Source organism: Rhynchophorus ferrugineus, unplaced genomic scaffold, assembly GCF_030347505.1.
Source record: "Rhynchophorus ferrugineus isolate W39M unplaced genomic scaffold, kcgeb_rfMv2 rfM10, whole genome shotgun sequence".
In the NCBI taxonomy this organism is placed as follows: domain Eukaryota; kingdom Metazoa; phylum Arthropoda; class Insecta; order Coleoptera; family Curculionidae; genus Rhynchophorus; species Rhynchophorus ferrugineus.
This window is the reverse complement of record NW_027472589.1, coordinates 748513-772649: the sequence shown is the minus strand read 5'-3', so window position 1 is coordinate 772649 and position 24137 is coordinate 748513. Positions and strand designations below refer to the sequence as shown.

At 35.9% G+C, this 24137-nt stretch overlaps 4 protein-coding genes and 1 non-coding gene across 6 annotated transcripts in view; 3 read left to right on the top strand and 2 right to left on the bottom strand.

Annotated features, from left to right (window-relative positions):
* Window positions 1–3601, bottom strand: part of LOC143203574 (prolactin-releasing peptide receptor) — a 122889-nt gene extending 119288 nt beyond the window's left edge. The window contains exon 1 of the mRNA XM_076415781.1: window positions 3376–3601. The gene's annotated coding sequence lies outside the window, so the exon portion shown is untranslated. The remainder of the gene's footprint in view (window positions 1–3375) is intronic.
* Polr1F (RNA polymerase I subunit F) lies at window positions 1528–2744 on the top strand. The gene is made up of 4 exons (XM_076415785.1): window positions 1528–1761; window positions 1818–1960; window positions 2020–2212; window positions 2266–2744. Exons 1-4 carry the CDS (start codon window positions 1571–1573, stop codon window positions 2681–2683), a joined length of 945 nt encoding a protein of 314 aa, XP_076271900.1. The 5' UTR covers window positions 1528–1570; the 3' UTR covers window positions 2684–2744.
* A 158-nt stretch (window positions 3602–3759) lies between the features above and the next one.
* On the bottom strand, window positions 3760–5059 carry awd (nucleoside diphosphate kinase). The gene is made up of 4 exons (XM_076415786.1): window positions 4906–5059; window positions 4512–4642; window positions 4083–4289; window positions 3760–4025 (listed from the first exon to the last, which is right to left on the bottom strand). The coding sequence occupies exons 1-4, from the start codon at window positions 4991–4993 to the stop codon at window positions 3897–3899; spliced, it is 555 nt and encodes a 184-aa protein (XP_076271901.1). The 5' UTR covers window positions 4994–5059; the 3' UTR covers window positions 3760–3896.
* A 357-nt stretch (window positions 5060–5416) lies between these two features.
* Window positions 5417–24137, top strand: part of LOC143203568 (protein gone early) — a 44527-nt gene continuing 25806 nt past the window's right edge. The window contains exons 1-4 of one of the 2 annotated variants that reach the window (XM_076415773.1): window positions 5417–5438; window positions 6576–6988; window positions 8640–8775; window positions 8833–8991. In XM_076415773.1, the coding sequence (XP_076271888.1) occupies window positions 6638–6988; window positions 8640–8775; window positions 8833–8991 (646 nt within the window). In that variant the 5' untranslated portion in view covers window positions 5417–5438; window positions 6576–6637. Of the gene's footprint in view, window positions 5439–5510; window positions 5873–6575; window positions 6989–8639; window positions 8776–8832; window positions 8992–24137 lie in introns of those variants that run through there. The other variant, XM_076415772.1, reaches the window with a different exon arrangement.
* On the top strand, window positions 9357–9428 carry TRNAP-AGG (transfer RNA proline (anticodon AGG)). Its single transcript has one exon. It is a non-coding gene; the product is annotated as a tRNA-Pro (tRNA).

The window sequence follows — 24137 nt, the reverse complement described above, 5'->3', positions numbered from 1 at the left end:
ACCCTAGATAACCCTAACCTTATTTTCTCGATATATTTGACATTACTTGTCAAAATTTTAACGTACCCTGCCTTTAAGTAGAGCAACAACTCTAACCCGAACCTATTTTCTCAATAAATTTGACGTCCTCTGTCAATAATCTGACAGTAAATAATAACAAATATTAAAAATTTTATTCAAACACTGTTTTCAATTCATTAAGTCATCGGATGTCATGCGAACTTAGCTTTTTGTTCCTCGAAGAGCTTAAATAACGCGTCCTGAATTTTTATCTGGGACGTCGCTGCAGCCAACGAGACGATTGGATTTTCCACGGTTTCCCGTTGACTGAAACCCCCCGCAGGGCCATAAAACTCAAGGTAAACGTTCGGGTGGTGCCGGCGGACGCGCTGTAACCTTTTCCGGGGCCCCACGGTGATCCCGTTCTATCCCATTTGGCCGTAGCCGTCCGTTTAATGAGGACGAAAAGGATTCGGGCGCCGGCATCCGGGTGAAATGTAGATAGGAAGGCAAAACGGTGCCATAAAATTGAAAATATTAATATTATTCGCGTATATATGTACATAATTTAACCTTTAGCGCGCATATATAGGTTTTTCTTGCTTGGGAAGGTTAATTTTTTATTAAGTCTCATAACTTCCGTCAGTTTTTGGCCTAAAAAGCTTTGATACCTTCACGGACGTGCTTTATCTCCGACAAAAGCACATTACCGTTGATTTTCAAACGGTGTAATCTGTGGTAAACCTACCAAACGACGATTATTAGTTATAAACCAAAAAATACTGACAAAACCCTTAATTTTTTGATTTCCGTTTTCGTCGGAAATGACGAAAAAGAGGTTATATTAACGATATTAATGGTATAAGTACGCTATAACACTTCAATTGTCACTCAATATGACAGATGACATAAAAACATAGATGTCAATTGTCAGTGTGACAATAATACGTTCGAAAAATGTACTGCCTATATACTAATTTTTGCTGCCCAACTTCTAGAACGTATTCGTTTTGTTGTTCTTCTTCCATTTTGTTTTTGTTAACGAACGAAACGTAAATAATTTTTATTACAACCGCGACCGATCCGTTATTTTTATCTTTATATTTTTGAACGAAAAAACCGGCCCTTCCTAACGAATATCTGCGTAATTACTGCAAAACAACTGCTTAATTATTATTTCTGGAGCATTCACTTTGCTTGCCTGTTCGCAATATTCGACGAGGAGAACGCGGCCCGTCCCCGACACGTGCTGCCTTTTTCTCTAAGTCATGAGGGAGATTATAATTTAGAGCTTCGGCTTTCGTTCGAGAAAAAAAAACCTCCTGTTTTTTCTCCTCGACGCGTTTTCAATAAGGCGTTTATTAAAAATGTAATCGATACTTTTTATGGAGTTGACACAAGTTCGTCCTAATTATTAAACGGTTCAATTTCATTAAATTTCTTATGGAAATATTACTAGGAACAAAGATTTGTTACTCGTATCTTGAATGTAGGCAACCAATTATACGACAATGCGTAGCGATATATAACCCCATTTTTGCACGTTTCATACAGTTTCATAACAAACAACATGACAAGGTTTAATGCTTTTCAAATAAAATTCGAACCGGATTTTTTAAATACCCTGGTGCAAAATGAAAACAATGGTGTTAGTAAAAATAATTGCCAGTATCACTTAGCTTTACATCCTGCTCAGCTTGGAGATTTTGGACAGAGTATTAAGGATGAATTAGGTAAAAGGACAGCTAAATATGATAAAAAGTACGTATAACTTTATGATATATAATGAAGACTGATGAGTGCGTTTCGTGTTATAGTGTCAAAGGTGTATTATTAGGTTTTGAAAATGTGAAACTCAACTCACACCTCGGTACGATAGGTTTGGATAATTGTTATATCCATATTGACGTCAGAGCGGATTTTTACGTGTTTCTACCTAAGAAGGGAATGATTTTACAAGGTAAGAAGAATTCTATGTGAGAAATGTAAGAAATACTTGTAGTTCTGTTATAATCCAAGGAATGGTGACTAAAACATCAAAAGACCATGTTGGTTGTCTACTTTACAACACATTCAATGTGTCTTTACCCAAAGGAGAATGTACCCCTGAAGAATGGTTAGGAGACAAAGTGAAAATAGGGAATGAAATTGAGTTTGAGATAACATTTGTTGATTTAGAGAGTCGCTTGGTATATATCAGAGCGAAATTATTGTAAGTACAACTTCTTGCATCTTTTACCATTTGAACACTTAGAACTATTTCAGAAATATAATAAACACTAATGAAAATGCACAATTCGTGAACGCCTTCACCAAAACAAAAACACCCAATAAAAAAATCAAATTTGACCTAGAGGAGAATGTAATAACCGACAGTAATAACCTCGAAGAGACTGTGGTAAAACCGGCGAAAAAGAAAAAATCTAAAAAGGACAAAAAACAAGAGCAAAACCCTGAAGAGATTGTCACTAAGAAAGAGAAAAGGAAAAAAAAGAAACGAGATGACGATGAACAATCCTTGCCAGACCTGGACATCAAATCCCTCTTTGATGGAGTATCGATCGACGTCACCGCATCCTCAGAGACGATGGTTAATAAAGAAGACACCAGAAAGAGGAAAAGGAGTAAATCGCTGTCACTTGATAATGGAAACTCACAGAAGATAAAACTGGAGCTCACTTGATCGCAGCCTTTTCTGTTGACGTTTTGTATAAATATAATTAGGAATAAAGTCATTTTATTGACATGTTTCATTTCTATCAATGAGTCTATGAAATCAATATTTTAGGCATGAAAATTAAGATGCCATATTTATGTGTGCGCAAAACACTAAGAACATGAGATAGATTGCTTTGATACCTCGAAACATTATATTTTAACATAAAAGTATTTGTACTTTTTGTTCTGAAGCTCCAACAGGAACATAAAATCTTAACATTTAAAGTATAACAATTTGTTATAGTATCTATCATGGAATTAATTATTAATCTTGGTAAAACCTAATTTGTTTATACATAAATTGAGCTTGCATATAGTTTTTGTCTGCAAATCTCAAAACCTAGTCGATAACTGAAATTTCAATAGCACATTCTAAAAATTTAAATAAAAACAATTAGAACAAAAACAAAATGATTTTCAATGAATAATACACCTGAAAAGCAAGCATTTAAACGATTTGAAAAATAAAAAACAATTCAGTAGAATTATATCTGAAAACAAAACTATAAATGTAATTTATGATAAACATTTTTCCTCATTTTCATGCATTTGTGTTATGATGTCAAATATAAATACATATAAATAATATAATATAAATACATATAAACGTATTTTTGTAAAAAAACAGCTTTAAGATATAATGAAATATTAACTCACATTTTTTCTGCAATCTGGTGTTTTTATGACACCATAAAATTATACATGGCGATTCACGGCGTTTAATAAAGTTTTTAACAATTAAAAAATAACTTTTAATGCTACTTTTGAATACGAATTTGATTTATAACAAAATTTTTATATTGACAGACGCTTGTTCTAAATAAACTAATCAATCATGGACGCCAAAGAAAAACAATTTTTGAAGTGGGAAAACCAGCCTACTATTATCAATAAAGACAAATCTTATTAGCCTTAATATGCCAAATAGAGAGAGAGGGATATATTGTATGAATTATAAAAACAAATAATGTTTTTATTAACAATTTTTTTCTAATGCAATTTATCTCTGATTCATATCATACAAGTAAAATCAAATACCAATTAAATAACTCTTGGAGATTTATTTTTGATATTAAAGCATTTTGCAATGCTTAGCACTGCATTTTATTGTTAATATAAAAATTTACTTATATAAATTAAATAATTATCGGTGATAGAATGTTTCTATTATCACAAACTTAATCTTCATACACCCAGGCTTGAGTGGCTGGTTGCCAATTGACCAATTCCTTCTCGTTGAACCAAAGAGCGATTTCCTTGTTGGCTGACTCTACGGCATCAGAACCATGGATGATATTTCTTCCAACCTATGAGAAAATGTGACCTTAACGATTTTACTGACAGAACATTGAGGGCAGGCTTACCTGGACACAGAGGTCTCCTCTGATGGTGCCCGGGGCACTGTCGGCTGGATTGGTGGCGCCCAGAAGGACGCGACCGGTTTTAACAACGTTGAGACCCTCCCAGACCATGGGGACGACTGGGCCTGATGACATATATTTGACTAGACCAGGGAAGAATGGCCTGGCGGCCAAATCGGAGTAGTGTTGTTTCAAAAGTTCTTCGGAAGGCTGTGGAGTGAAAACTTGAATGAAAATCACCGTTTATGACAGTTAACTAACTTGGGGCAAAGCAAAAGTAATCAGTGAACGTTTTTTTCATCAATTTATGATTTGTTCAGGTTTCAAATGTCTTAAACATCATGTATACTTTGACCTTGCCACGCTGTTAGCCTAAATATCAGGTTAGGTCTTACGAAACCCACTGTTCTCCCGATCCCTTTTCCTACTTACCCACATGAATTTTAACGCGACCAGCTTGAAACCCTTCTGCTCGAAGCGCTTGATGATTTTACCCACCAAACCCCTTTGGACGCCATCGGGTTTGACCATGATAAAGGTTCTCTCGCGGTTAGCAGCCATGGCTTTCGAAAATAAAGAAAAAATCGACAATAAGGTACAGACCATGCAAAGACTACAACCGAAATGGACGATTCTATTAGAACGTCCACGGAAGGTACACTAGAAAACCGGTCACGTGTACAAAACGAACGTAAGGCGGCCTTGCACAGACCAAAATGTCAATAAAACTGACGTATCGTAAGGGTACGTTCCGAAACTATCGGTTCGATCTAGGAACGTATCTTTTATTAATTAATCACTGATAAACTTCAAAAATAAATCTTACCCGCATTGTTGGACGCCAGTCTATTAAAAACCAAAGGGCTCGAATAGTTTTGTACCAACACACCGAAGGAAATCAATTTTTTCACCATTTTAATATCTTCAGCTGTCGGTCGAAGTGCAGGCGACACAATTGGTATATTTATATTTATTAACTTTATTTGTGCTCATAGTCGCTTATTTATAACTATTTAATATCAAAAAGCGAAGGTTCTAAGTTCACTTGCATATTTAGTAAAATTTTTAATAATAATAACATTAAGCTGTTTTGATAACAAATAACTATCAAAGAAAAAATAGCGATATGAATTCTAATTTGTGTGCATATCTATTTTTATAAAAATATATTCAAATTCAGGTATCTTGGTTGCCTACCATTCGGGCCAATTGTAGCTGCATTACTGGTTGACGATATACGAAACCCATATTTTAAAATATTTCTAAAAACATTATTTATTAATTAAATATTATTGATAATACATAACATATTTTCTTAAAAATCGAAATCAATGATTATAGCGCTGCACGGAATTACTGGTAAGGCAATATATCTAAAAAATCTGTCAAAAGTGTATTCCGAGAACTCTAGGATTCAAATTGCATTTCAGTTGTTTTGAAGTTGTTTGACAGAGCGGTAGGCCAGTACTCACCGGAGTATAACAAGTTGTGTTTTTTAATTTTATCTTAATGTTATGTTTTAAACATTAGTTAATAATTACGGTGTGCAATATAGGAAAAGTCTTCGTTTTTTTCGGGACGTTGGCAGTTTAGAAAATCCGCGTGTTTATTTTGGTGAAAGTGGCGGATTTTCGGGGTGAAAGTTTTTCGTCTCCGTCGCGATTTTGTTTCCGTCGAACTGGACGTCGCGGACCGCCAGTTCGGTCGTTTATAAGTGTTTCCCACTCCCGGTTTTAACCCATTCTAATTACCATAAAAAATAAGAGAGTTCAGGTTAAGAACCCAATCAACAGGTGAGTGTTTTACCTATGCCGCGCTAACGGCAACGTGGAGGACGAAAAACAGACACACGGCCCCGCGTTGTTGTTCTAATTCTCCTTCTAAATGAATGTTTAATGCATTTTAAACCGGCGACCGTCGTTAGGATGCGTGTATACTGTTACGAAGATTTAAAATACTAAAAGTCATTCGCCACCGATCTTTCCGATAGTATTAATCCTATTAGAGCATCAATTTAAATTGCTGTAACTTGGGGTCCGTGATATTATTACAATCGGCTAATATATATGCCATAAAATTTATATGCTTAATATGCTGTTTAAACAAAAGCAAGACCTGACTCTCTGGGCAGCTTTAATAACAAATATATATATTTATATATATATATACGAGTCAGCACCTATAAAAATTGCACGGCAGTAGTTTCAATCCTTGAATTTCATTTCCTTGGTTCCATTAAATGTCAATACCAATAAATAAACATGTTGCCATTCGGATTTATGAGGATTTTTGTTTATATTTGATAGAAATATCATTTTAGCTGCTGTTATGTGCTGATTTCATTACTGTGAAATATATACAAGCCAACCGCATCCTCCGTGGTTTTTTTTTAATAAGAGGAATCCGAACCTGACTGAAACTTGATTTGATATTGTAACTCGATGTTTCAAGCAGGCTTTGCACTGTTGACATATTTTATCGGTGTTTTGTTTTCAGATGCCTGCCGGATCGGTTAGATATTCGCGTAAATTCTGTTCGGTCGTCTGGATGTGATAACCATGCCTCCCACGTCTCATAACGCGACTCCCGCGACTCTGGGTTCCACCAACGGTACCATGGATACGAAATCCGACGCCAAGAACGGGGAGGACACCACTGAGCTGGATCCCTGTCTGGACCAAAAGGCTCCCATCAAAGACCACGATAGATTTTATGATAAGTACCTAGATACCATGGAGAAAAAGACCGGCTTGACCAGAAAGTGGGTGTGGATCATGTTGGGACTGGTATTAGCACTTCTGGTGCTATTGGTGTTGGTTGTAGCATTGGGCGTTACCTGGAATGGGATACCTCACATGTACAAGTACCCTATTTGCAAGGACCCTGGATGTCTAAGAGCAGCAGCACAGGTAACTTGATTTTTATGTGTTTCTTGGCTTTTAGTAATCCTTTTGATTTAAATTGGCTTGGGATGTCTTATATAAAATTCTTGTCATTTGTTGGGCTCTAGTCTCATAACAGCCTATGAAACACTCATATGAAAACAACTCTTGCCATTTGTTGTCTAACATATAATATTTTTTACCATAATTACTCTGCTATATGTGTTGTGTATAAAGACTGTTGGTTTATTTCATCCACTGCTTAAGTATCACAAGATTGTTTTATTCTCTCATTGCTCAGCACTCAGATACTTTGTTTCTATAGTTCTTTCTAATCAGAGAAGCGCGGTTTACTTATTTGTTGTGCTCTAGTTTCGTAACAGTCTAATTATATTAAAACTATTTGGATTTTTTAGTATACTTTATACAGAAATAAAACTTGTCAAGTATTTCAGTTAGGTTCTCTGTAATAAACACTCATATGAAAACAATTCTTGCTATTTGTTGTTTAACATATCATATTTTTTACCATAATTATTCTGCTATATGTATTATGTATAAGAAATATTGGTTTATTTCATCCACTGGTTAAGTATCACAAGAATCTTTTGTTTTGTGATTGTTCTGCACTCAGAAATTTTGTTTCTAAGTTCTTTCTAGCACAGTTTACTTATTTGTTGTACTCTAGACTAATAACATTTAGTCTAATTCTATTAAAATTATTTGGATTTTTAGTATACTTTATACAGAAATTATTTCAGTAAGTTTCAGAAAGTATTTCAGTTATGTTCTCTATAGTAAATATAATTAACTTGATTTTTTTAACTATTCTACTACTTTGTTCAATGAGTGATGGCTTATTCTGTTTATTTACTGGTTTATTACAATATTATTTTGTTAATTATTTTGTACTACAATTAAAACAAAAACAAAAAAAGCTTACCAAGTATTTCAGTTATCCTGTCTATATATAGTTAAATATATTGTTGAATATACTTTGAATTTTATAAAGTTGCTTTAGTATGTTTTATACAGAAAAAAAGAAGTATGTTTTATACAGAAATGTTTCAATTTATAATAAACATTGTTAAATTGATACATATTGAGTGCTTTAGTTCTTTTTAACATACTTGGTAGTTAGGTAATGTTTTTCTGATCATCTTTATGATAAATATAGTTAAGTTTTTTGTGGAGTGTTAAAGTCACTTTTAGTACAACTGTTAGTTTATTTAATTCAGGATATAATTATTCACTTTTATTGCGCCTATTAATTAGTGTGATACATCGTTATTATTCTTTCGAAAACGAACACGATATTAATTTGTTTCAGCATCGTTCTTCCATGAGAAACCTAATTAACCCACCCATTATTGAAATTTATTGACGATTTTCTGTGTTTTGTTCAAAGTGGGGTCTTTGTTCATCTGCTATGTATAATCGATGACTTCCAATGATATATGTTTTTTACAATTCCGCATACGCTCCGTCTTATAACAACAAACAGGGAACAATATGGTTCTGAGAATATTGCGTCGCCCGCCAGATGATACGTATCAAAAGAAAATGGTTTCGAGAGTTATTTTTAAGATGTTGGCGCTCGCAGCACGAGAGCTAAGCAAAATTAATGACAATCGATAACAAACATACGAAGTTTTCTTATGAAAAACTCTTGTTTCAGATTAAAGAAGACCTGGACACTTCGGTGTCGCCATGTTCGAATTTGTGGGGCGCGTTCTGCTCCAGCTGGTCTAGAAATAGTACCAGGCCGACGGACCGAGCTGTCTGGAACCAGAAGGAGAAACTCGTCGTTAAAGGTACCACCGGTACCGGCCTACCGACATCGTTCTTGACGTTAATCGATCTTTTTGCAGAATCTCAACGCATCAGGACCCTTATATCCACCTTGGACTTGCCCCTGGCCACCAGCTCCATTGAATGGAAGCTGAAGTACCTGTACCAGTCTTGCGTAGAACCGGGGGTGTTGTACAGAGACAATGCCTGGCCCCTCACGAATATCATAACAGAACTGGGTGAGTTTTACTCGGTTTTGTTTATTCTAATATTGTTTTGTGAAAGTACCGTTCATTTTACTATATATAAATGGCACGTTCATGGCTTTTAACGCGGTAGTATACGTTAATTAAAAACAGACGGGGCTCTGGGTATTATTACGGGTCGATGGCTGTTAACAGGAACCTTCTGTAACGTGTAGTACTGGATATTATGCGGGTATACACTATAAACGATCAGAAAAAGTCGGATGATTTTAGCGTGTGATATTTTTACTTCTATTTTTTACGCAATTGTATAAATAATACTTATAACGGTAACGGTTATAAATGGGTACTACTTTATAATTCGTGTTAGTACCGTGTCGACGCACAAAACTACCAGAGGCTCGTTGGTCTAGGGGTATGATTTCCGCTTAGGGTGCGGGAGGTCCCGGGTTCAAATCCCGGACGAGCCCAGTAACTTTTTAAATTTTTTATTTGCTTAAAATGATAGTTATACGCGTCTTTAATGAGTTTTAATTAAATTGCGTTGTAATTTCACAAAGCGTTTTGTTGGGTTTTGGTTTTAAGAGTGCATAAAAGTGTTTGGTTATTGTGGTTGATTAACATTGTGATGGAAATAATTTTAAAACTGTTTTTATCGCTATTATTCTTTTAATTATTAAACCCTGGTGCTTTTTATGTGATTAATTAATTACATTTTCGCCAAAAAGGCCATTAACCAAAGTTTAACCCTTTAAATAAGGTTCTCATTTTTTATACCAATCTTTTTGGCAGGTTAGGATCTTATATTCTCTGTAACGGGGAAATTATTCCCTTTTTTTATAAATTTTTCAAAATAAAGTTGCTGCCTTTTAGATCTTCACAGCCTCTCTATCTGCGAGCTCTTTTTTTTCGACCAATTTCTAATTTAGAGCATTAAACAAATTGAAATATTTGGTTATAGATGAAGCGTTGACAATTCACATTTTATTTATTTAATTTATTTTTTATACAATTTTATTTAGCTTAATTTTACTACTTATTTTATTTATCTCTAGTTTATATAAATCCAAGAGAATATTCTGATTTTTTCTTGATTTTTTGTTAAAACCTTCTATTTCGTGTTACTATAAAGTTTAATTGATTTTGGTACCTTTTAGTGATTTTTTTTAGTTAAAGTTGAAAACGTTTAAACACTCTATCTGTGAACTCGTTGTTTTCAAACGAGTTTAAAACGCAGAGTCATTAAATTAAATCCATATAATTTTTTTTATAGTTGTAATGTCAGATTTTTTATTATTGCATAGTTAATTTCTGAAGATATTGAGATGTTTTTTTTTACTCAAGTTAATTTAAAGGGTGTCCAATATATGGTTTGTTTTCCATTTTTGTTATTGTTGCATCTAAATTGACGGAACCAAAAAATACAATCGTATAGTAATTCTTAAATCATTCCAGGAATATTTATTCCTGCCTTTAATGAAGTTTTAAATATGTTATCTGAATTTTTTTATATTCTTGATGTTCGCACTCTGCATATGGGAACTCGTTTTCTTCAAACGAATTTATCATTTAGAGTCATTAAAGTTTTAAATGTTTTTTTATATAGTTGAATATCGCAGTTTTATTAACGCAAGTCCAAATTTAATTAATCCAGATGTTGTATTTTTTATTTTGGCCGTCAAGTTGAACTGTTAACCGTCCGATACATCATCTGTTTTCAATGTTTTTTTCCAAAAACGGGTTTATTGTTAAAGGCGTTAAGCAGATTTGATCGAATAAATTAGTAAATCTTGTTAATCTGAAAAAAAAACAATCGCGGCTCCCCTTTAAGTGACACCCGCCCCTTTTTCCCGTTATCAGGGTCGTAGAAATGGACTAAGGTCGCGCGCAACCCTCCAACGCAGAGGGATGAACCAGCGCGAGCCAAGGGTCGAAGGAACTTGGCGCCTAAACGGGAAATATAGAGCCATAGAGGGTTTTTCTATTAGGAGACTAGGGAATCGCCGGGGTGACTAGCCCTCCGCTCTGTTGGGGTTGGTATCGATTAGGTCTAGGACGTGAGCTGGCCGGGTGATCAGTGGCGTCGATCAAAGGGGGGTGAGAGTTTTATTATGTTAAATATTCCTGGTAGTAAACATGTTTTATGAGGATAATTGTAATTTTTGTGTATTCAGCTATACAATGTCATTAATATATACAGGGGACGCACAAAATGATATCAGAACCTAACATATACACCATTTGATTTTAAAACAGTTAGAATTCTTGGCAGAATAGATCTATAGAGTGCCTGAATAGTTTCTACTCTTTACTTTCTAGTACTACTCTACCATTAGGCCTACAAATTAATATTAAAGGATTTACAACAGATGGTGTTACGGTGTGTTAAATCGCATCAGGTGTATGTATACGATTTTATAATATCATTTCGTCGAAGTGTGAACTAAACAATTGTTCACTGAGTTCAAAATATCTAGTTAGAAAAAAACTAATTTATATGAATAATATATAAACTAATAGTTACGTACAAGATTTGGCATATAAACTGAGTAATACATATGAATATGAGCCGCTTGATGTACACGGAAAGTGTTACCAACATGCAATAAGTTGTGCTATATTATATTGTTCATTTTATATTGTCCATCGCCTATATGAAAATTGGGATTGGATATAGTGTGAGGTTATTTGCTTGTTTTGGGCCGCTATTTTGGTGATTATGGTACCACTTCCGCGGTGAGACTTAAAAGAAATATTCTGTGGTCGATTGTTGATGTAGCGCGATGAGAGCTGTGAAGCGTACGGGTGAAAGTAGTCGGAATAGAAGCGCTTTTCGACGTTCTGATTTAGATGTATCGATGGGAGAGTCTGATTTTTGCGATACTGTCACTTTACCCTACCCTTCCGGCAACTTATATCACTAGAAGTCCATCACTACCGTAACAATACTTTTTTTTGGTGATGCTGTTCGAGTTTGAAATATTTTTAGAACGTCCCGAGTTTTTTTATGGTGCTTTCGCGTGCTTAGTGGGTCAGTAAATCGAGATGCATTTAATATAAACAAACAATCATTCGAATTTATCGAGAACATTCATTATTTTATCAGAGCAAGAAATAGAAGGTGAAGGTTTGCAATTTCGGAGGATTTTTTTTGTATTAAATTATTTCTCAGTGTTTACTTAGGTCGCTTGGTTTGGTTCGCTGCAATCTTCTGTTTTCCTGTGTGTGCTACTTGTACTAATCGAGTAGTCTTATTGCTTCCACGTTGCTGTGATTTAGCAACCTTATTTCACGTTTTAAGGTTGATGAGGTCATCGTACAGTTCTTCGTTGGTTACGTAGCGATAAGCATCGGTAATTAATCGTAGAACTTTGTTTTGTCAGCGTCGGATTACTTCTTGGTTTGGTCTTTTAGTACAATCCCATATTTGCACCTAATATGTCCAACCAGTATAGTTGCTTGACTTTAACTTATCATCGAGATGGATACCGAGGTATTTAGTTGGTTCTGATTGAGGAATCGGGCATCCATCAAGTGATATAATTAGGTTTTTATCGTTTCATCGTAACGCAAAATTAATACGGACAAGGCTGTATTTTCCAATCTCTAGTCCATTTATAGATCTTGTTAACCGCTACTTGTACTTTTCCTACAGCTTTAGGCGGAGATATATCTTTTGCCATGATAGCTGTGTTGTCGGCAAATGTTCCAAGTACTGTTTCTGTTATTATTGAGATATCAGCAGTGTAGAGTAAATATAGGAATTGTCCCAAGACACTACCCATGTGAAACTCCAGCCGAAATATGTTTAGTATTGAGAGTGCCTCTTGATACGAGAATATTCTTGGGAAAAAAAATATGATTCCATCAACTGACAGTAATTCCGATCCGATCAAAAGCTTGTGGGACGCCCAGGAATATTGCAGGACAGTATTTATTTTATTCAAATGCCTTTTAACAACCGCTGTGACTCTGTACTCTTCGTCGATTGTTGAGTGGTGTGAAATCTGGTCATTTTTATAAACGGTTTAATACGTTTTAACAACAGTTTCTCAAATAATTTTGATATCGCAGGTAGCAGCGATATAGATAGGAACGTCCGACTTGTTCTGTCGGGTTGCCAGGTTTTTTGAGCATAATTATTTGAATTTAATTATTTTATCCGAACTATGCCTCAGTCCCAAGCAAGCATTGAATATGTATGTCAACATGATTATTGCTTTTCGTGGCAGTCCTTTCAATAATTCAGACGAACTATCATCAATTTCTGGAGCCCTTTTAAGACTGATATTGTTATTAGTTTTTTTAATGGAAATTATTCCATTGTATAAATCATATTTACAGTTGTAGTACAGTTGTAGTACAGTTGTTACATTGTAGATTCTATATCTTTGTCATTCTATTCTATATTCTATATTCCTTTTTCATCGTTGCGTTGAACCCATTATTTCGATCATGTTTAATAGGCGGTACTATAATAATTGGTCTTTTAAATCTCCGAGTTGCTTTCTCTTATTTACTTATTTAATTTACTTACAATATTTTTCGAAGCAGTTTTTTGATATATGTATTTACTATTTCGATTAAATATTGTTTTGTCTACAGCCTTTCTTGTTGCTTGCCATACTTTTATAGTTTTTCGTCCTTCTTTTATCAATCCTCCTACCTCATGTTGTGATTTCTCTCTCGATGTTGGGGTAACTAACTTCTTTTGCAGCTGACCGAATTTGTTCAGTTATATCTCGGGTTTGCTGCTCAAGATTTTCTATACTTTTGAGTCTTACATCTAAACTGATTTATTTCTGCATTATAAGTTTAAACGTGTGCCAGTTAGCAAATTTGTTATTAAGATTAGGCCTTTTTGTTTTTTTTTGCCCGGTTTGTCGTGCCTAGTGTTAACAATACTTGAGTGTGATTAGATGATAGTTCGCACAAGCGCTCGATTTGTATTTGATTTTCGAAATGTAAAACTCCAGTAGGTCTGGTACTTTATTACTGTCGGTGGGCTAGTAAGTGGGATCACGCCATGAATGATTACAATTTATAATATTAACTGCTGCGGGTAATTCGTTTCTTTTTCAGGTGTTATTAGAAAGTTCCCTCCAATAATAAATCTTGGGCCTAATTTTAAAAATAACTCGCTGTATTACTATTGTGTTATTTTTTATCTTGGTGGACAGTATATAGCTCCTATATTTATTTCAACGCCGTTCTTTTCAATGCTAACTATCGTAGCTGTATTTCTTTTTTTTTTGATCTCGTTTTGTTGGAAATTCTTAAATTCTTATCTTGTATGTTGTTTTATAATTAGACCTTCGCTTCGAGCACGTTCGCTGGGATGTACTGTCTAGTGTACATCATAACTCCGTATTTTAATGTATTTTTTTTAGAATAATGAGTCCCCGTTATTTGTTCTCACAAATAGTTCTAGTTTCAGGACTCCCTGTTTTAGCCCATTTGCGTTTCATGTTATTATTCTTAAGAACGAATTGCTCATTTTTGTTTTTCTTTATCATGTTTTGCAATTTTTCTAATTTTTCCACCCTGTTTTGTTAACTGGCTGAGATTGTGTCGCATTTCAGTCTGAAATTCACTAAGCAATTTCATCATGTCAATGATTGTCGGCTCGTTGGTTACAGTTTCGTGCTTCTTTAATTTATTGGTAATAACAATACTAAAGTAGATCAGATTTATAAATAATAATCGTAAAGCCTAAAGGTATCTGACTACAAAACTAGGAGCTCTATCCAACATTCACTTCTATCGCTTTCTACTACCCCAATACCCGACGAAAATAGAGGGTAGTAATAATGCGGGTCTTTTTCCTTGCACCCTCACCTTTTCCGTCGATCTAGGTCCCATCCAAGGCAACCCTCCTCCGGTCTCTACCACCCTGATGACCGAAACGTCCGAATTCCAGCTTGAAATTCCTTTCGGCCGAATTTATCGCGGCGTTTGTCGCGTTTCCGTGTAGAGGGCGCTGAAGCTCATCCCCGGGAATCTTTAGATAAAGAGAACCTCGGACAGGTCGCCAGGATCGGTAGGAGGTGCGCGCACTTCGTCACTCACGATTTAAGGTGGCGATCGTCCGTGTAAGGGTAGAAAGAAGAACGCGGTGCCCTTTCCGTCGAAACGTCCCTCAACGTTGTTTTTCCCACTCGGAGGGTCCTCACTTTTACATATTTCCTACCAGGGGTGCAGAGGACGCGACCGGTGGCCGCATTCCTTCGAGGCACGCGGCGACACCGACTTTCGAAAGACGATGTGGCGGTCGATTCGGAGGGACCTGGTTTAGAAAGACCCTCGATCAGGGCTACAGAAGATGCGGGATGCGGTAAATGAGTGGTAGTTTTTCGTACTTTTTGAGAGTTAATTGGAATAAAACTGGAACAAATGTTTAATTTATTCTAATTATTATGTTTATATAGGACATTATATTTATATTTCGTATATAATATATGGTAAGTTAATAAAATACCAAAATCCCTTATATTTATGACTTCATAGATATTTCAAAAGTGACAATTTTTTTTACCCCCTTGATTAAAGGTGAAACCGTCAAAATATAGGTATTTTGAAGTTAAATTAACCGAAAATCCATGTTAATTTGCTTTAGGATTTATAACTTTTGAGAAATGTGATTTAAATAAAAATTCTTCAATATACTTTCCATTCCATAACTAAAAAACTAAAGGTTGTACAAAAATTATTATACTACTATTCGATTCAACGTACAATTCTTTATAATCTCTTCAATTTTCGTAAACCTGTGATTATTTAAACGAAAATGTCAGTAAAAAATGCAAAATTTCACGAAGAAACGTTCAAAATATATGTATTTTGGAGTGGATGAAACGAAAATCTATGTTAAATTGTGCTAGAATTTATAATTCCTAAGTCCCCCGGGGGGCTGTGACTGCGAGGTGACAACCAAGGTTGACGCGTCGCGGCCATAGTACGGGTGTGACGATCCCGGGGCCCCAGTTATGTGCCGTCTAGTAGCGTCCCCTATGTGTTCTATGTCTTTCTCATAAACTATGGATTTACATAATTTGGAGAACAAAATTGCGGCGCAGGGATTCGGAACCGGTCGAGGCCGTGGGTGGTCGCGCAGGCCCCGCTCGACCGTTAGCCGTCGATTGCGCAGCACTCCCGATAGGGGACCAGGTCGGGATGCAGGTAACAACTACCGGCACCCAAAATAGTGGTTTAAAGAGGCTCCGGAAAGAGAATGAACTACAGAATAGTCATACGCAAGATGAATACGACAAATATTTTATCATATCATCCGAGGGTGATCATACTGACAAGTTTATCGCCATTTACTATACATAAGTACAGTCAGTTAAAAAACTTAGAAATGGAACAATACTAGTTGCAGTGTCAAATTTTAGACAGTCAGAGAGTGTGATGAAACTAAAGAAATTTCACAGTATACAGGTAACAGTTGCCCCACATAATACACTAAATTTCTGCAAAGGAGTTATATCGAGCAGGGACTATAATCTGTGTACAGACGAGGAGATACTGGAGAATTTAGCATCACAGAGAGTAACATCGGTAAAGCGCATCGTCTCGAAGAAAAATGGAGAGATCGTTGCAACCAATAGCTACATCCTAACATTTAGAAAGGATCACATCCCTGAAAAAATCAAGGCAGGTTACCTAAGTCCGAAAGTTAGACAATATATCCCAAACCCCATGAGATGTTATCAATGCCAGAGATCCGGTCACATGTCCATGAATTGTACATATGCTCCTACCTGTCCCCCTTGTGGGAAAACACACATGGAGAAGTAGAATGCTCCCCTCCGCTTTACTGTGTTAACTGTGGACAGGAACACTCTCCAACATACAGGGGATGCCCTGTATTCAAGGAGGAACTTTTAATACAGAAAGCAAAAACTCATGAAAAGATGTCATACTTCGTGACTAGGAATTTAGCTAGACTGCAGTTGGGGAATACTCAAATAAATTTTGCCAGTGCTGTAAAAAAAACTTGTCACTACCGCAACTCAATGCAACATAGATAAACAAGAAATGAAGGAAGCATCCAGATCGACAAACCTCCACTGAAAACACCTCGGCTTCAACAAGAGCCCGCCATCCCCATTCATCCCGATCTCAGTCCCAGAGAAGGGGAGAAGCTCCTTCAAGTCTGCCCAATAAGAGTAAAGAGAGGCAGACCGTTTCCGAAAATTATCGGAATTCAACGCCTGGCTCCTCGCGTAGCTCATCACCACCGAGCAAGAGGAACAACAGTGGTCACTCTAAAGACCGTACCAAATTAAGCTCAAAGCATAGATCAGGCAGTGATATGGAAATAGAAACCTGAAGGGCACATTGAAAATGGCGTAAAAATAAACAAACCATAGAACGAAATGAACCAATCAGATCCTGTCGCGGCTCTTAGCATAGCGAATAAAACAAGTAATAAGTTAAAGGTAACGACATCTACATGTTGGACGTCGCGAAACATTTCCCCAAAATTTCAATTTGTGGGTCTACTGATTTATTCATAATTGTATGTAAACAAAAATCACACATAATTTCTTTTTTCAAAAAGTTTTACTAAATAACCTGAGATGTACACTACGGTACAACGTAAAACTTTGTTTGGTCTCATAGGAACATCTGGACTGAAGTTGTAGAGTCAAGTAATTAACGGTAAGAATGAGCAGAAAGGGGGATACTGGCTGAATGAATACAAACTTTACATTACCTTCTGAAGTTTGTTCAAATGTCGATGATACTTGCTTCGAACACCCTGGTTGTGAGCGTGGAACGATGGAAATAGGCACTACAAATATAGTAAGACAGTTTAGAAATTAATGGTAACAATTATGAACAGAAATGTGACTGACTCCTTCAATTCACCTTCTATATCATTTTGATTTTGATCCACTTCCATTTGTACATATTCTGGGCTCGTGGTATTATTTTCACCATCACTAAATTGTTCATAAATACTTAAAGGAAAGTTTAAATGTATCACAATAATGTCTATGACACACGCGGTAACGATCATAAATCTATTTCATGTTTAACCCAACCAGTTTAGGATTTTTAATGTTTTTTACTCAATTTTTTGGGTACTTTTTTAATGGAAAACAATGTTGCATTTTCTTGCTATCTGTGCAACCGGGCACACAACACTTGCTAGACCAACACTACCAACTTGAATATACTAATAAAATTAAATAATAATAACCACACTATTCTCTATATAGGGAACATAGCGTAAAAATAAACAAACCATAGAACGATATGAACCAATCAGATCCCGTCGCGACTCTTAGCATGGCGAATAAAACAAGTAATAAGTTAAACGTAGCGACATCTAGATGTTGGACGTCGCGAAACATTTCCCCAAAATTTCCCATGAAGTTAAATCTCTATTTCTCTATGTCCATACCTCAACGTTTCGATACCTTTTTCTATTGGTGCCGCGACCCGTCGAATATTACTAAATGGCGCCGCTAAAAATACAAACTGGCGATTATCGGAACGCCTCTCTCGAGTTTATTTACCAGAAATCAGAAAGCAAATGGATCATATCTCGATGGTTTTAATGTTGGCCCAAAATAGACGGTCGAATATTTCCGGCTTGCGGCCACTTAGACATGTCGAATATGAGTTGGTAACCTATTTTATTGGACCGACCAACAAGCGAAATTAAACAATCTTTCTTTATATACGAGTATAGGGAACCGCGAATTACGTAAAAAAAAAACCTGAAACGTTAGATGTTGTTTTGGGGAAACTCGATTCCGTCCCGTTTTGTTTGATTGCTTCAGTTGTTGATACTAAACATCAAAATTGATGATGTGGTGTCGTGAAATACCTAATATATTTCATTAAACTGACGGCGCTGTCTTGATTCCAAGGCAGGATTCAACTTTCTGACTTTTTTTTCCTATATTTTATATTTCTTTGTTAGTCTGATTCTGGAAAGGAAAGTAGTGATGACCGTAAGTGTACTGTTATGCGTTTAATTTGGAAAAAGTAGAATAATGTACTAGGGGAGAGTTGTACTTCATTTAATTTAATCGTATCTTCTTTTCTTCGGAGTTATACATTCAATAAGGAGAGTATATCACGTTAGACAAAAGCTGAGCAGTTTTCAAACCTCTTAGTGATTCAATGCTACTTAATCAAAGCTCTTTGATTCGTTACTATTGCTTAACGCTACATAATCAACGAAGAGTTGTATGTTATAGTGATCCCAAAATCAGTTTTTCTTTAATTTTTTTTGTTCTGGCCTAAAATCAGGTGGCGGAATGCATGACGCATACCTGGTCGCGGAGACTTGCCCTGTAGTGACAAGTTGGACCAGGTTATGTGGGACTGTCTCTGGGTTTACCAATACATTTCGACAATACATCAGTTACAATACATTTTTTTCGACTTTTTCTTGGTCAGTGACTGCGAAATTTCCTGTAACCGCTGACTTCAGGGGGGATGACATTGTGCGTCTTCCCCACGAGGCATTTGGAGGCACGTAAGAAGCCAGGGGGGGCCATCCAGTCTTTGGTCCGCGAGAAATGAGTTCCATTTCATCGCTCGCCAAGTCGAGACGGCTACCTTTACCCTGTTGCATGCTCTGTTCGCCTCCCTCGCTCTAAATTTCTCCACGGTTGGGGTTGTGATGAAATTTCGACAGTGGCAGATTCATGAGCAGACTGAATATCGCGAGTTAGTTTGAATACGGCTTCGTCGAGCTGTTCTGGTGTGTTAATTTTCTTAATTGGTTCGGATTCCAGGAGAAGAGATTGGTAGTTTTTCCAGTCAGTCTTTATCCTGAATCTTGTGAGTGGGACTTGAGTAGTGGCGCAGTTTCCGAGTTTGAGAAGGACCGGACGATGATCAGAGTTTAATTCGACAAGGACTCGAAGAATAAGGAAATCAAGGACTCTTGCTGCTCCTTGAGAAAGTGTACTGGGGTGATGGGTGGCTTCATTGGAACCAAATTAGGATCTGTTGGGGAGAAGCGCTCAAATTTAAAAGGCACGTAGTATATTTTCACATATATTTTATCTATAATAATTAAATATTTGTGTATACTGTTACCGCTGAGTTGATGTGACGAAAAATCGGAAAGTCGTTCAGTGTAGAAGCCATTCAGTTTGCCTTCTAAGCCCAAACTATAGCATATACAACGTCGTAGAAATATTGTACACTACTGCCACTATATGGTTAATGCGTTTAGCTCTTTAACGGAGATCGTTGGTTCGACTCCCGGCTGGGACAATAACTTTTTGTTGTTTAATTAGAAGATTTGTCAAATCACTTAGATTGGGTAGCGGACCCGGTGGCCTGAAGCGCTCCTTAATTGTAATCATTATTTCTTTATTCCTATTTTTTCTCATACGGGCTGTACCTTTACTTGACCTATCCATGGTAATATTAAATAAAATAACTGCCGGCTTGGTGGTGTTGTGGTAAAGGCAATAGGACGGTACGATTACTGCTGCGATAGCCGCGGGTTCGAATCTTGCTGGGGCATGGTCGTAAATTTACATTTGTGATTATCCTAGGTAAGAGTGTAAAATCCGATAAGGAAAATGATCCCAGTTACGCCAGTAACCAGGCTGGGCATGGCCGGATGTCTTCTGAGATGATTTCTAAAGTTGGTCACTCGCCAGTCGGTAGGCTTAATGCGTGGTTCGGAGCCCACGATAAAAACTGTAGGTCCAGTCCAGATAAACCCATAGTTGGTAAAGGAAACTTTAAAATATATAAAATAAAATAACTGCTCAATTTATTGAGTAAACATCTAACACTAAAAAGAGAAAAATAAAATATTTTTAACAAAAAATATATATTTTCAAACAAGATCAAACTTAGATTTTTAACACAAAAAAAAAATTAAAATAAAATATGTACATAATAATCGTTGTAATAACTAAATAAAAATAAACAAAAACCTTATTTAACCTATCCACTACACGTATTTTATATTCTACTATATACACACAATTTAGATTAATACCCATCGAAACATATTTATCTATTTACAATATTATTTTAACTACCACCAACTGATTACTTTGAAGTCAGTGACGAGCCCAGACAATTCAAAAATAATAATATAATTTTGTGACATATATGTAAAAATTAAATTATCAACTAAACAAATATAACTGTTTGGGTTCGGCTGGTTACTAGATTACTAGATATATGCAACCTTAAAACTATCCCATCTGTTAGGAAAAAGCGAAATAAATTATTTCTTAGCCTTATATTGATTATTGATATTGCATATAACTTGATTTCTTATACTCTCATTGAACTTATCAGAATGTCAGTCAGCTGTACTTATATTTTATCGATATCGAATCAATCAAATTTGAAACAGTACAGATTATCTATTGAATAAAAAACAAACTGTGGCTGCCTGTAATAATTATTTTTAATTATGATAAATAGTTCGACGTGCTGCTGGTCTCCTATCAGTGAAACACACAATTATCGTGTAACATTGGCATTAGTTGCGTAGTAAATATGGAATATCCAACGTGTTTCCACAGTACTCCCAGCACTCTCTGGTATTACCGACTGTAAGCCATGATGACTAATTTCGAACAAGTATTTTATAACAATTACTACTTATTTACTTTACCCGGAATAAATGTTATTTCTGCAACTAAAATGCATTTGAAAGATCAACTGACATTTGAAACACAGTATTTTTAAATGGCCCGCTATAAAACACTTCAAAATATGCCCGTGACAGAGCTGTTTGGTCGCACTGGACGGTTTGTATCGTTACAAGTCTTATTTATACATAATTTTAATATTTTTGCGTTATAATTAGGCATTTTATTAGCAATTACACATGGGTAAAAACTCCAAATAAATTTCAAGACAGAGAAAAGTTAGAGAAATGTGATTTAAGCTGGCTAACCAGCTTGAACATGGTTCATTTCCTTTTTGTTTTGTTTATTGTGTATGATAATTTTGTTCTTTTTGTTTCTGCCAAATCCATCTGCATCTTTATTGGCACTGACACTTAATTTCAATAATTGTGTGGAGTACCTACTGGGCACTCTTTAGATGTATTCGTGACGTCAATGTTTCGTGTAACCCTTCTGATTGGTAGTCATCTTAATACGACAAAATTTTAAATTTTCTTCTTTTATTTCTACTTAGTAATCACACTTATAATTTGATATTTGATTTAGATTGTTATTATAAATGAATATTTTTGTGGATCTTTATTACAGTCATCAATGCCTATTACAAAAATACACACGTTTTACCAGGGTATATCGAAATCCCTTGTAATAAACACCGATCAAAGCGTGTCTTACACGATCAAGGAAAGTACTTCTGCATACTAATAAGATCAAGAAGGCGGTACTCAATATGACTAACAGTGAAAGTTACATATGGTCGGGTTTTATTCAAAAATATATGCTACATACAATTATATACTGTCCAACTAAAAAAAAACATATTTATTAATCGATTACATGGTTCTTGTGTCGTGTTCTACTGCGGTTTGGGATAATTATACCCTCCGTTGGGGTCGGTACTATCAACACTGTCCACTACCACCGTGTCATCTACCAGTTTCCGTTGTTCATCATCTTCCTTGCCTTTGTATCGAATAAAATATACTTCCGGCCTGTTAATTTCCTGTATAGGTGCTGGAGCTTCTTTTACAGCGGGGGTATCGGGTTTCTTCACCAGGACATAGATGACGGTCTGTTCGTCTGGAAGAACAGCACGTTGTGACACCATTTGGGGTGTGTTGTACGTCGGAGCTTTAATGAATATTATTTTGTAGTGTTTTTGTCTCGGTAATGATTGATCCTGCTTTTGCGGGATGAATTCTTCTGGATCTGGTGGTGCTACGTGAAAGTACAGGTGTTTTTGGATGGTGACAGGGCTCGATTGGGGGATATACTCCACGTTTGGAGGGGATGTGGGTTGTTGGTGGTTGGATACACGCGATGGCAGGTAATACCTGAGAAATATTGGTTGTTTTTTAATATACCGTCGTGTTAAAGTCGCTAATACTCACTCAGTTAACATGTTCGGCTTGTAAGGCGCGTTTTCGAGATACGAACTCGGTGCTTGATAGTTGGGCAAGTCGGCCATCGCCAATCCTACGTGCAGGAGATAAACCACGACACCAACCATATACATCTTCGTATAAATCATCAAGGACTCGTAATATGATACGATTCTGTCTCTCCGGGCTCTATATATATATGAAAAATCAAACAATAGTGAAAGCCATGGCGAGCAAATTTTCCTAAAATCAAACATTGTAAAATTGTTTCTTTCGACCTGATAGAAACCATGGTTTTACAACGGCCCAGGGCGTTTTATGGCCGGTGCCTTTGTCTTGTTCGATACCAGAAATTGTTTAATCCTGGTAAATCTAAATATCATCGACATTCTACCATGGTGCGTCGAGAAGACGTCGACATTCTAAAGATTATGTGTTATTTTTGTTGAAACCGCACTTCTTTGTCGGGTGTTATCATTTGTTTGTTAAGTCTGGGGCTGATAATCGTTGAAATTCGACGTGTAAGGCTTTATTAGAATATTTACCTGATAAGTAAAGCTCTTGAAACTATATCATATTACATACAGAAGGAAGTTCTAAAGATAAAATGTGCACAGGTTATATTTTGTGAAAGGGAATTAAATTTAAAAAAAAACTGTTATTTTTCCTAAAAACTGTTTTATTTTACGGAGAAAAGAAGTGACTTGTTGAACGGCGACAGAAAGCGACACTGAGGGGTTCTTATCTATTAGAAAACAGAAACACATCTTACTTGTTTACTATTCAGGTAGTTTAAGCCAGATAGTCGGGGCGGGATAGTCAGGACCGTATTACAGAACACATTGGTATCTTTTTATTTTGTTCCTCATGTCTATGAACGAATAATAGATCTGACCAGTACGTTGGATGAACAAACAACTTAAACTGTTTATTGCCCTGACACTGTATCCCATAAAAGCAGCTAAGTCTGCAAATATCTGCGAAGCCAGATGAATACAGTGTAATCTGACAATAGACCTCTAACAAATAGGGAAAGTTGTTAATTAGTGCCTTAATTGTTGATTTGTTATTAATTGTTAATAAATGGGAATATACTGGAGATTTTTGTACGTTAAGACATTAAATATAATATATGTAAATCATTTCAATATTTTAAACA